Source organism: Sminthopsis crassicaudata, chromosome 4, assembly GCF_048593235.1.
Source record: "Sminthopsis crassicaudata isolate SCR6 chromosome 4, ASM4859323v1, whole genome shotgun sequence".
NCBI lineage: Eukaryota > Metazoa > Chordata > Mammalia > Dasyuromorphia > Dasyuridae > Sminthopsis > Sminthopsis crassicaudata.
Genome location: NC_133620.1, coordinates 123,578,504 through 123,592,869, shown reverse-complemented (window position 1 = coordinate 123,592,869; position 14,366 = coordinate 123,578,504). Strand labels below are relative to the sequence as shown.

The 14,366-nt window shown below is 33.3% G+C and overlaps 2 protein-coding genes across 3 annotated transcripts in view; one reads left to right on the top strand and one right to left on the bottom strand.

Annotated features, from left to right (window-relative positions):
- LOC141565773 (uncharacterized) overlaps nt 1–14,366 on the top strand; it is a 93,640-nt gene that overhangs the window by 13,786 nt on the left and 65,488 nt on the right. For both annotated transcript variants that reach the window (XM_074309333.1, XM_074309332.1), the window contains exon 4: nt 8,926–9,150. In XM_074309333.1, coding sequence (XP_074165434.1) covers nt 8,926–9,150 — 225 coding nt within the window. The remainder of the gene's footprint in view (nt 1–8,925; nt 9,151–14,366) is intronic.
- On the bottom strand, nt 3,866–5,135 carry GPR31 (G protein-coupled receptor 31). Its single transcript, XM_074265168.1, has one exon. The coding sequence runs from the start codon at nt 4,954–4,956 to the stop codon at nt 3,994–3,996; it is 963 nt and encodes a 320-aa protein (XP_074121269.1). The 5' UTR covers nt 4,957–5,135; the 3' UTR covers nt 3,866–3,993.

Genomic DNA, 14,366 nt, shown 5'->3' with positions numbered 1-14,366 from the left:
AAAATCCTCAAAAATATAATGATGATAGTTAACATTTATATAGTGCTTACTATGTGCTAGGCAATGTGCTTTACAATTATTATCTCATTAAATCCTCAAACCAATACTAGAAAGTAGGTATTATTATTATTTCTATTTTACACATGAAGAAACTTAAGCAAAATATCTGGACTTATTTGAATTTATTTTCCTGTCTCCAGTTTCAGTATTCTATTTACTGAGTGATCTATATTTGCAAAGCAAAAGGGAGAAGAAATAGAAATTTGACATTATATAAAGAGTAACAGAAAAAAAAGGAATGGAGAAAATAAGAATTTATTATTTTCTCTAGTAGAAAAGAGAGAAATAAAAAAAATTAAATGTAGTAAAAGGGGGACAAGTAAGTAGCACAATGGATAGAATACCAGCCCTAGAGTCAGGAGGACCTGAGTTCAAGTCAGACCTCAGACACTGAACACTTCCTAGCTGTGGAACCCTAAGTCACTTAACCTCAGTTGCCTCAGTAAAAACAAACAAATAAATAAATAATAAACACAACAAAGGGATTTTTGTACCAATCAAGTGAAGAATTTTTTTTTCCCAATGAAATAAATGAAATTGAGAAAGAGAAAATGTAGCACCTGGTATCTGAATATGTTACTGCGCACTGTTTACAAGAGACTCAAAACTGTTCTATGGTATAACAGATTTGTGCATATCTTGCTTGCCTGACTTCCTTCACACCACTCTGGCCCACCAGGGAAATCAGGAAGTTGTAGCTGTTCAGAGATTCAGGAGGACAGAATTAGATAAGGGAAAGAGAGTCAATAACAATACTCAGAATATAAGTGGCAAGTATATTGACATCACTAAATATGCCATTCTACACTCTCTCTCTCTCTCTCTCTCTCTCTGCTCTCTCTCTCTCTCTCTCTCTCTCTCTCTCTCTCTCTCTCTCTCTCTCTCTCTCTCTCTCTCTCTCTTATTGTCACCAAGGCAAAGATGAATGTTCTCTTTATTTTTCCATAACTGCAGCAATAATCATCACCTTGTTCTCTCATGAATACCCTTATTGTTCATTTTATTTATAGTTCATATGCTTAAAAATGTAATCAAAAGAGAAAAAGTATTCACCTTGTACCATTTGCCCTTGTTTTTTCTTTGGGATTTTCTCTGGGATACTCCTACAGAGTAGTATAATTTCAATTTTTTTCCAAATGTAATTTTATTAATTTTTCAATTAGCAAGAATTTATTTTTCTTTCGCTCCTAAAATAACCTCCTCCTAATTGAACAAAAAGGAAGAAATAAAACCCTCATAACAAATATGTAACATTGATCAAATATATATATATATGTATGAACATATATGTAATTAATATTTATTTATATTTATATTTCTGATATATCATGTTACATATTATATCTTGGTAATATATGATGTATAATATAATACATAATACCAATATTGGCAAAATAATGAGTAACTATATATTATATATTACCAATATATAATATTATATATATGTATATATATATGTTAGATTCTTCATTTTGAGTTAACTTTCTAATAGGAAGTAGATAGCATGCTTCATTTTAATTCTTCTGCCAATTATTATTTGTCATTGCATTGTTATGAATTATGAAGTTTTTCAAAGTTGTTTTTCTCGATAATGTTGCTGTTATTGCATACATTGTTATCCAATTCTAGTGAATTCACTTTGCACCAATGAATGCCTTTCCATGTTTCTCTGAAACCATTTATTTTATTTCTTATTGCCCAACATTCTTGTATTATATCCCTATGCCATAATTTATTCATCTATTGCCGGATAAGCATGCCCTTTGTTTCCACTTTTTGCTACTTTAAAAACAGGTGCTTTATCTATCTGTGTGTGCATATAGATACTTTTCTAGGAGTAATATGGTTGGACCAAAGGATATATATATATATATATATATATATATATATATATACAGTTTAGGCAGATGGCACTTTCTCTACATAAGGTCCCAAGATTAAGCAGCATTTGACGTATCTCAGCAGCAAAAAATGACATATTTAACTTGCAAATTGAGTTTTAAAAAGATTGCTTTCTGATTATATAGTTAAAGGTCTGGGATCCCCTTTTGTCTTTGCATAAAGCTTCACACATTTCCTTTCTTTTGAATGCTGCCATCTGCTCAGGGCAGCACAGTACATACAACACATGCACCTGGACCAGGAAGGGTTTTTGAAATAAAGATCTGCTTTGGTGGATATGAAAATTACATTCCTCCCTCCCTCCAACTTTATTTTAACATTCCTCTGGCTCTAACCATTCCTGTAATTGGATTGGAGTATGAGAGAAGAGACAATTAGCAAAGGAGTTTCTGAATCCCTTTATAATACCAACATACACTATAGCATTGCGGGAGATGTTGGGAAATGAAATTAGAACATATTAGATGTATCTCTGATATTAAAGGAATTGAAGAAAAAAGCAATGTGAAAGACAAATATTATCATACACAACAAATTCTAAACATGTGTAGATACCTCCTGGAATATCTGGCATGCTCAGCTATCTGCATAACTATTGTGTGAAAAAATAAGCTAGAAATTAACCAATTTAGTTCATTCTTCTTAGTCATTCATTTTCAGTAATTTAGTTCATTCTTTGTTTATACCTCACAATAGTTCTAAAGTGTTTCTATTCTTATTAAACCAGGGGAAGTCCAATAAAATTCACGGGCATTAAAACAAACCTAATTTTCTATTCTAAAGATACATTTCTGGTACTTGAAAAGGAAGAGTTTCTTATAAGAAATTAGGAAACCAAATGGGTTTAATTCTATAAGAATATGATTGCCATAATGGGAAAAAGTGGTTATAACATTTTGTACTTATTTTTAATCATTCAAAGATTTAGTTAAAGCTGAATCTTGAAAATATTCTTAGAACCTCTTTTCAAAACTATAATGTGCTGTTGTCTCCAGAAGCTGCCAATCCTCTCTGGGAGGAGATCTGCTGTGTCAACTCAAATCTCGCAGACAGATTCTTCTTCCTGTAGAGAACCGACTTCCCTTCCTGCAGAGAGCAGCTTCAAGTCTGGTCCAGAAACAACTCCCTTTTTCCTCCAGAGCTGCCCTCTTTATCCTCCCAGAGAATGGGCATGGGATAATGCAAGGGCTTCTGGGAAGAATTACTTCAACCAATGAACTTGCTCCTCCTAAGCATGCAAGCTCTTCCCCAGGAAAGGCTGGAACTAGAGAATTGTCAAGTATGGACTTAGCACTTAATAAGAACCTAATATCTCATTATCTCATTAGCACTTAGTAAGAACCTAACACAAAACCATATAGATTTTTACCATATTACTTCTTACTACATCTCTTCTATATGATTAAAAAATAAGATTCTCTCATCTGCTTATCTTTTTTTCCATTTTAGAGCTAGAGAACTTGAAAATCAAAATTATTTCCCTATGGTCAAATAGAAAATACATTATTTAGTCAAGAATCTAGATCTTCTTCTTTCAGATTCAGAATTAGATTGATCAAACTACTTTGTTATAGCTTAATCTAGTCTATAGTTTCCTTAACTGGAAGGTTTAATTTGTTAATTCTGATTATCCTCCAGTGGATTGTAAAGCAGCAGGGATTAAAATCTGGTAAAAAATTGAAGTAGAGAAAAATGCTGCTCACATTCAATAAGTATTCCCTCTTTGGCTTCACATGAGCAGGGACAGAAATAAGTCTTTGTCTTGATTTGTGCAGAGATATCTCAACAGAACTCTCCAGTTATCTTTATTAATATTCAAATTTCACATTTATATAAAGCTTTAAGATTCACAAAATGCTTCAAGTACCTTATTAAACTGTATCTTCGCAATCAGTTTGTGAAGTAGAACTCATCCCATTTTAATAGGTGAGGAAACTGAGGTACAGCAAGTTTAAATGATTTACCCAGTCACCCAGTCAATATATGAGGTAGGATTCAAATCCAGGTGCTCCTAACTTGAAGTTCTGTACTCTATCCACTATGACATAAATCTTTGGGATCAAAACTCTGAGACTGCAGTTTCTTTGTTTTTCCTCTTATTGTATTAAAGACTTTTCTATATGAATATCTGAACACTGGATTTGAAAAACAGTATACCATTGGGTTGAGGACACTGTTGAGATAGGTGAGGCTGTTAGTGACATCATATATATGAATTATCACCTGAAGAGTCCAGCAGCTCTTTGACCTTTGGAAGATAGTCATGAGTATCCTAGCCAGAAAGCTAGGCAGAAAGCAAATCCCAAAGAGCACCACCACTGTGGTGACTAACACCATAGACCTGTGAAGCTTGGGCTGTTTGTCTTGCTGGAGCCGCTGCTGGAGTATCCTAATGATGCGAATGTTGCAGAACAGGATGAGACTGAAGGGAAGAAGAAACTGAAGAAAGAACACTACTTCCTGCCAAGTGCCACCAAAAGTGATGTCTTCCATGGGGTAGAAACTATGGCACTCAGTAGCATTTTTCCCAATTCTGGAAGTCACCAGGCTTGGATGAATCAGTACCACCACCAGAAGCCAGACTAAAGCAGAGATGAACTTAGCCATCTGAATTGAGAAGCTGTTGATTTTGAAACGAGGGTGAACCACCTTGAGATAGCGATCCAAAGCTACTGCAGTAAGAAAGGCAATACCACCTGTCCTGCTGAAGGACAACAGGAAGGTCAGGATGCGGCAACCTGCTTTTCCCAGTTCCCATTTCTTGTGCATGAGATAGAAGATGATTTGGAATGGTAGGCACACAGACAACAAGAGATCTGCAATGACCAGGTTGAACAAGTAGACTGCATAGGGTTTCCATACCTTTAAGTGAGAAGTAAAAGACCACAGAGCCATTCCATTGCCCAGCAATCCCAAAGCAAATTCCAGAATCATCAGGGTGGCTATAGAGATCTCAACCAAGCTATTTTGAAGGGAGCAGTTCATAAGTGTCATTTCTTTTCTTCTTTTTCTGTTGGGTGGAACTCAGAAGTGACCAGAGAGAAATTAACTTCTGGGTTATAGCAGTCCCCACAGTATGAAAGGGAGAAAAAACAGCGAGAGAGCTTTCTTACTCTATCTTTGGCAAGTTATGCATTTCTTAGGCAAGGAAAGGCACTGAATGATCAGTATAATGAATTCAAAAGTAAGATCTGTGTGTGAAAAAAAAAAAAGGAAAATAGGGAAATAAGTCTGCTGTAATGTCTTTTTCTTTAAAAAAAAAAAAAAGGAAATTGTGTTTCATTTTATATCATACTGCACAAAAAGAAACAAAAAATAAGGCTATAAGAACTCTTTGATTATTGCACCTGTTGAAGAAGCAATATCAGCTTCATGAAAATTGTATTCTCATAAAAATGGAAAATTCTTTTGCATATGAAGCTTGTTATTGATCTTACAAATGGTGCCATTGTATTGGGATATTCAAAGGGGTCCCAGAAGTCCCTATTGCCTATATTATTTAAAAAAATATATGAAATCAAATAATTTTAGGATTAAAAGAGATCTTGGAGGACATTTAATCTAATCACCTCATTTTACAAAATAGGAAGCTGAAGTAGAAGTTAAGTCTCTTTCCCAGGATCCCTACCAGTAAGTGAGCAGCATAATCTAAATATTTTGATTCCATGTCTTATACTCTAACAGTCTGTTGCTTCTTGAAGACTTTTTCTGTCTTGTGGTAACATGCTAATTGGTGTCTAAAGATAATAATGTAGTCATATTCTCTGGCTTTGTAAGATAGAATCATAGATGCCAAATGCCATACCTAAAAATTTCTCAGTTTATTATGTCTTCTTTAATCAGATTTAAATTTTTTTTGAGTGCTTCCCAACTTGCTATCCTTATCACAAGAACTGTTGCTTGAAGGATCCTGACATGGCAAAACTGGTATGGGGCTTAAGAATATGTTATTTGGTCAAAGAATATGAACAGACAATTCTCAGATGAAGAAATTGAAACTATTTCTAGCCATAAGAAAAGATGCTCCAAGTCATTATTAATCAGAGAAATGCAAATTAAGACAACTCTGAGATACCACTATACACCTATCAGATTGGCTAGAATGACAGAAAGATAATGCAGAACGTTAGAAGGAATGTGGGAAAACTGGGACACTGATACTTTGTTGGTGGAGTTGTGAATATATCCAGCCATTCTGGAGAATGATTTGGAACTATGCTCAAAAAGTTATCAAACTGTGCTTACCCTTTGATCTAGTAGTGTTTCTACTGGGCTTATATCCCAAAAAGATCTTAAAGAAGGGCAAGGGACCTGTATGTGCAAGAATGTTTGTGGCAGCCCTCTTTGTGGTGGCCAGAAACTGGAAACTGAGTGGATGCCCATCAATTGGAGAATGGATGAATAAATTGTGGTATATGAATGTTATGGAATATTATTGTTCTGTAAGAAATGACCAGCAGGATGATTTCAGAAAGGCCTGGAGAGACTTACATGAACTGATTCTGAGTGAAATGAGCAGGATCAGAAGATCATTATATACTTCAAAAACAATACTATATGATGATCAATTCTGACAGACATGGCCCCCTTCAAAAATGAGATGAACCAAATCAGTTCCAATAGAGCAGTAATAAACTGAACCAATTACGCCCAGTGAAAGAACTCTGAGAGATGACTATGAACCACTACATAGAATTCCCAATCCCTCTATTTTTATCTGTCTGCATTTTTTAATTTCCTTAACAGGCTAATTATACACTATTTTAAAGCCCAATTCTTTTTGTATGGCAAAACAACTGTTTGGAAATGTATACATATATTGTATTTAACTTATACTTTAACATATTTAACATGTATTGGTCAACCTGGAAAGGGTGGAAGGAAGGAGAAGAAAAGTTGGAATAAAAGGTTTTGCAATTGTCAATGCTGAAAAATTACCTATGCATATATCTTGTAAATAAAAAGCTATAATAAAAAAGAATATGTTATTTGAATAATAACCATAAGATCTAATATGTGCAAGTGGAGTGTGAGCTGTGATCTTTAGCCTTTCTCTAGGTCTAATCCAGCCTGTTCCTTATCCCATTTTTTATTCTTTTTGCTTCTTTTCTCTATTTTTCTAGTTTTCTTACATCTCTCTGACCTTCACATAATCTGCAATCCACTGATACTGGCCTCCTTGCTATTCCTTGAATATGATACTCCCATCATTCATAATATTCTTTCTTCTCATCTTTACTTCTTACTTGCTCTGGCTTCCTTCATGTATCAGCCAAAGGCACATTCAATCCCCCTTCATCTTAGGTTCTCTTTGAAATTACCCCCAATTTATCCTATCTATATCTTTGTACATAGTGATTTGCATGTTGACTCTTCCATAAGACTGTGAGTTCCTTGAAGGCAGGAACCATTGCTTGTTTTTTAGTGTTTTCTAGTGCTTAATGCCAGGTATATGAAAGCAGATATATATGGAAATATTTAATAAAGCCTGGTTGACCTGATTTGATTCTATGTTAACTCATCTCAATTTTTCCTGTGATATCTCTTTAGATGACTACCCTTGAAACTCCAGAATGATATATAATATATAGGCAGCTTGTTAATACATCAAATTAGGGTCTCAGATGTCACAGCTATAATGACTCCACTTCTCAAAGTTTTTGCAATTTTCAAATATTAGTTTTAATGAGTAATGTAATACTTTAAAAAGTTTTTTCATTAATACCTCTTATTTTCATATTTTGCCCTAATGCCTCTACTCTTCTAGTACCGATCCTCCATTATAACTAATAAAAACAATTAAATAAAAGCAGATACCTCAGTTAACACATGTCCATAGAAACTTTCTATTCTCTACAAAAAGGAAAAAAAAGTGTTTCATCATCTATATTCTGGAATCAATATTGGTGATTGAATTTAATCAGAACTCAGCAGGCTTTTTGTTATTTTTATTCACATTATTGGATTGTGTATATTAGTTTCTAAGTCATACGTTGTTCTTCATACATCATTTCATGTAACTCTTGCCCTGTGTCTCTGAATTTATTGTATATGTGTTTTCTTATGGCATGACAGTGTTTAGATAAACTCATATGATACAATTTAAGTAAGCCATTCACCAGTTGATTATCTTGTTGTTGTTCAGTCTGATAATAATGTCTGATTCTTTGGAACTCCATTTAGGGTTTTCTTGGAAAAAATAATGGCTTTCCATTTCCTTTTCCTACTCATGTTTTTTTTTTTTTTTTTTTTTTTTTTTTTTTTTTTTTAATAGATGAGGGAACTGAGGCAAACAGATGGCTTGCTCAGGGTCACACATCTGGTAAGGGTTTGAGGGCAGATTTAAACTCAGAATGATAAATCTTCCTGATTCTAAGTCTGTACTCTCTCCATAACACCTCACATCTGCCCTATAATGCCTCATACATAAAAAGCATTCAACAAATACTTACTGACTGAGAGAACAGTTGGATCAATTAATAGCTTTTTCAATTTATTACTGTATCTGATATCCCATAGCCTCTCCTATATTGATAATTTGTCCTTTATCATCTTATCAACTCAGTAGATGTGAGGTGGAGCCTCTATTTCCCTCACTATTGAGTTGGAATATTTTTTTCTTTATAATTTTTAATAGTTTATAATTCTGTTGAAAATTTATTCATCTTCCTAGCCCATTTCTCTCCTGAAGAAGGGATTTGAATTTATATATTTGTGTCATCTTTTCATTTATCTACTATGTCAAATTTTTATCATATATGCTTGATATGAAGATGTTTCATTCCTCTCCCCTCGGCTCCATTTTGACAGCTTGCTGTTCTGGTTGCATTGATTTTGTTTGTAAAGTAACTTAATTTTAAGACTTATTAGAAAGTCTCAATTCTGTCTGTCTTGTATAGAAAAGATTTTAAGTCCATTTGTTTTTCATTTGAATATTTTCCTTTGTACTTATCACTTTGTTAGGCTTTCCATTTTCTACTGTAATGCCTCCCAATTTACAACCTGTGTCATCAAGAGCTTCATCTTTTGTAAGGACAAATATGGAGAGTTCTACACAAGTCCCAAATCATGGAAATAATCCCAAAATAATGAACCAACCTCCTGTAAAGGCAAATCTGTCAACAACATATTCATCTTCCCATAGATCCTCAGAAAATCCAGAAGAAAGAACACAGCCTCAATTTTCAGGTAAGTAATGCTACTGGAAATTACCTTATGCCTCATTGCTGAGAAAAAATATTGTAAGGAACAATCACAAACAGTATATATACAGGATAAATTCTTCTGAATTATTGAGGCAATTTCAAAAGATAATAGTAGACAATTTTGATTGCATGAAATTGAAAAGCTTTTGCACAAAGTAAAAAAAAATCTGATATAAGAAGGAAAGTAGACGACTGAGAAAAAAATCTTAGTATTAGGTTATCTCTGATAAAGGACATACAAGATATATAAATAGGTAATATAAATATATAAGACCAAAGTCATTCCTTAATATATAAATGATCAAAAATGTAAAAAAAGTTCTCAAAACAACTGATAATAGTTACATGAAGAAAATGCTCCAAATCATTAATAATAAGAGAAATACAAATCGAAACAACCCTGAGACTTACCTCACAACCCCAAAATTGGCAAATATGACTAAAGACAGGAAAAATCAATTTTGGAGGGATAGTAGAAAGACAGGCCAAGGAATAAATTGTTAGTGGAGTTGTGAATTAGAATAATTTATGTGCTATTTATTTTGGCATGTCATCCTTTCCCCTCCATTTAAAAAGAATCTATAATTTTAAATAGACCCATTTGTCTAATTTTTCATTTTCTTCTTTTCTCAATTTTTCCTTTCTAGGTTTTCTTAAGTTTTTCACTATAACTAGGAGTTGGTGGTATATAGAGTGAACATTCCATTTCAAATTCTTTTATCTTTCTCATTTATGGTTAGTGATTCCAAGATAGTCTCTGTTTTCCAACTTAAGAATACAGTTCATTTTGATCCTTTCCTCTATACTTCTATATCTGGGTCATTATCAAACTACTTTATAACTTTTCCTTTTACTAGCTCACATTTCTATAAAATTTCAAGGTTTTATAAGTACTTTTCATATATTATTTCATTTAATCCTTTGAGGTAGGAACTATTATTTCTTCTCATTTAACAGAGAAGAAAAAAACAAGAATCAGAAAAAGTAAGTGGCTTGACTGGATCATATGATTAATTAATGTCTGAGATGAGATTTAAACCCAGGTTTGCTAGATTTCAAGTCCTAACACTTTCTCCTCTATGTTGCTTTAGTGCTGTGTCTATGCTACTTTTTGATGGATTCCTCAATCCAAACACTAATCACCTCTCATTTCTATCTGCTGGCTTTTTACTTATCTCCTTAGAAAGGCTGAATCTAAGAAGGAATGAGATAATATTATTAAAGTCTTTTTTAAAAAGGGAACTAGGTTATTCTCAAGGCCTTTAGAAATAAGTAAGCATACTTTTAGAATCTCATGATCATACTGCTTATAGTCTTGAATTTCTTTGTTTGGATAAGAGAAAAATCAGTTCATCAGCATCTGACTATATTTGCAGCACAGATTTAAAAGAAAGCTCTGTTTATTACAAATCAATTAGAGATTATTTGAACTGAATTTTCAATTGTCTTATACAGTCTAGTACTTTTAACTGCCTACAAAAGAAAATGAAAGGTGAATGTTAGAAATGAAACTTTAAATGGTATTAAACTATGCAATATGCCTTCTGGTAAACTAGCTGTTTCTTTAAATAAAGTAGTAGAGTTTCAAACTCAGTATGATGGAAAATCCCTAAGTGTAGCTTACAGAGAAGATATTCAAGAAGAATAAAAAAAAATAGAAGCAAAGGTGAATCACATGTTTTGGTAGATGTGCACAAAAGCATGGCTTCTTAAACCTTTTTCCACTCATAACTCTTTTTTCCCCCCAATAAATAGGTATATAAAATAGGTGTACAAATTAAATATTTGTTTGTAATAAATCACAATTTTGTGACCCCCACATTTATTTATGAGATGGTCTCAAATCCCAGTTTAAGAGGCTGGGCTCTAAAGGCTAACTACAGGCTTAATTGATATTAATGGGAAATTAGCAATATATTAATTTTCCAAGACAAATGTATTTTTTTTCTAAAATTTTAATTGTATTTTATTTTTCCAATTACATGTAAAGATAGTTTTCACCATTCAATTCTGTAAAATTTTGAATTCCATTTTTTTCTCTCTATCCCTCTTACCATTCCTCTCCCCAAGACAAATATATAGATTATACATATATAATCATTTTAAACATATTTCCATATTAGTCATATTGTGAAAGAAAAATCAGAACAATAGGGAAAAAACCATGAACAAAAAACTCACAAAACAAAACTAAAAGGTAAGCATCATCCATTCAGTTTTCATCAGAAATGATTATAAATCCCCTATTTCACTGAATGTTTATCTTTCCCCCTGAAAGGTAATGTTCATTTTTTACTGGGTATTTGATTCTTGGTTGTAGTCCTTCTGGACTTTGCCTTCTGGAATATCATATTCCAGGCCTTCCGATCTTTTAATGTGGAAGAAATTAAGTCTTGAATAATCCTGTTTATGGCTCCTCAATATTTGAATTGATTCTTTCTGGCTGCTTGCAGTATTTTCTCCTTGATCTGATACTTCTATAATTTAGCTACAGCATTCATTGGAGTTTTCATTTTGGGATCTCTTTCAGGAAGTAATCAGTGGATTCTTTGAACAACTATTTTACTCTGATTCTAGAATATCAGGACAGTTTTCCATGATGATTTCTTGAAAGATTGTCCAGGTTCTTTTTTTCTGAATTATGGCTTTCAGGAGTCCAATAACTTAGATTATCTCTCCTGGATCTGTTTTCTAGGTCAGTTGTTTTTCAATCAAGTATTATACATTTTCTTCAAATTTTTTTCATTTAAAAATTTTGTTTGATTCTTGATGTCTCATTCACTCCCATTTATCCAATTCTAGTTTTTAATAAATTATTTTCTTTAATTAGCATTGTTTTACCTCCTTTTTCATTTGGTCAATTGTACTTTTAAAAGAATTGGGGTTTTTCAGGACTTTTTTTTCATTTTGCCAATTCTATTTTTTAAGGAGTTGTTTTCTTTTTCCATATCACCAATTCTGTTTTTAATAGATCTTATTTTTCCTTTTTTCCTTTATCCCCTCGCCAGGATAGAAAGCAATCCAATATAGGCTAAATATAGGCAATTCTTCTAAACATATTTCCATATTTATTATGCTGCACAAGAAAAATCAGATTAAAAAGGGAAAAAAGCACAAGAAAGAAAAAAAACAATAAGCAAACAACAACAACAACAACAAAAGGTGAAAATACCATGTTTTTATCTACATTCAATCTCCATAGTTCTCTCTCTGGATGCAGAGGGAACTTTCCATCACAAATCTATTAGAATTGCCTTGAATCAACATGTTGTTGAAAAGGGCCAAGTCCTTCACAATTTATCATCACATAATCTTGCTGTTACTGTGTATAATATTCTCTTGTTTCTGCTTACTTCAGTAATTCCTCAACTAATGGACATCCATTCAATTTCCAGTTCCTTGCAATACAAAAAAAGGCTGCTGCAAATATTGTGAGTCCTTTTCCCTCTTTTATGATCTTTTTGGGATACAGACCCTGGATCAAAGGGTATTTACCATTTTATAGAACTTTGGGCATAGTTTCAAATTGCTCTTCAGGATGACTGGATCAGTTTACAACTCCAACAAAAATGCATTAGTGCTCCAATTTTTCTACATCTCTAACATCATTATCTTTTTCTGTCATCTTAGCCAATCTGATAGGTATGAGATAGCACCTCAGAGTTGTTTTAGTTTGCATTTTTAATCAATATTGATTTAAAGCATTTTTCATATGACTAGAGATGGCTTTAATTTCTTCATCTAAAAATAAGACAAATATATTCTGTGCTATTTTTCCCCTTAAAGTTAAGTGCTCTCACAACCTGAGCTTCTTAAGAGTGGGGCCTATTTTCCTTATCTATTTGGCTTTCTGGCAGCTAAATGGTATAGTAGGTAGAGCACTGGAATCAAGAAGACTCATCTTTGGAGTGCACATCTGGCCTCAGATGCGTTCTAGCTACTTAACTCTGACCCAGTCACTTAAATCTGTCTACTTTAGTTTCCTTATATGTAAAATGAACTGGAGAAGGAAATGGCAAACCACTCCAGGATCTTTGCCAAGAAAACCCAAATGGGGTCATGAAGAGCTGGACAGGACTGAAAAATAACTCAACTACAACAACAATTTGTCTCCCCATCTGTTAATATAATGCTTTGCACATAGCTAGACTTAACAAATTATTCTTTATTCATGAAGTGTCAATTCAATTCTAACTTCCTGTCTAGTGAAAACTTTCTAATGAAAACTTGTTGTAGTTGTAAACATATAAGTTCATAGCTTTATGGCAGTACAGCCACATCAGGCAGTATACACCTCACAGGATTATTGTGGGATTTGAATGAGATAATGTATATACTTTGTTCAGTTGTTTCAGTCATGTCTGACCCTTCATGACCCAATTTAGGGTTTTGTTGTCAAAGATTCTGAAGTGGACATTTCCTTTTCCAGCTCATTTTACCAATGAGGAATCTGAGGCAAATAAGGTTAATTGACTTGCCCAGGGTAACACAGCTGATGCTGAACTCAGGAAGATGAATCTTCCAAATTCCAAGCTACACAATTTAGTTGACCCAACGTATGTAAAGTGCTTTGTAAAGTTAAAGTACCATATTATTATGTCAATTTTTCTCCTCAATAATAACAATAATAATAATAACAAGCATTTATATGGCACTTTAAGGTTTGCAGGGTCTTTACAAATTTAACTTCATTTGATCCTCACAACAATCCTGAGAGGTAGATGCTATCATTACATCTATTTTTCTGTGCTCATACTAAAGGACTTAAAATTGTATATCGATAACCCAATCAATTTCTTAGTTCTTCAACTTATTCATTTCTCATGATCTACTTTTCTGATCCCTCAATTATAGAGATACTCATACCCTTGGTTTTGCAGTCACCCACAAGGGTTCCAGTTCCATTTTCATGATCTCTGAAATTCTTTTATTTGGTCAGATTCTGTTGTCATTTCACTTCTTTGCCTTGCAATTGCAAACTCTGTTCTTCATCTTTATATAAATTCCATAGATTGAAATTTATCCAATTGTTGCTTCCAATCTCTGACCTCCCATTTCTTTTCTAGACATCATCTATGGATTGACTACATCCTCCTCCCCTCCCCATCATAATCCCTCAGTGCAACTGTTCATCTATACATACATTTGTCCTCTTCACTCCATGCTCTTATAGTAAGTGACCTCCAAGCTTAGGAAAAA

Excerpts from the sequence above, each read along its gene's own strand:
- GPR31 (XM_074265168.1), bottom strand. The coding sequence starts at position 4,956 with ATGACACTTATGAACTGCTCCCTTCAAAATAGCTTGGTTGAGATCTCT.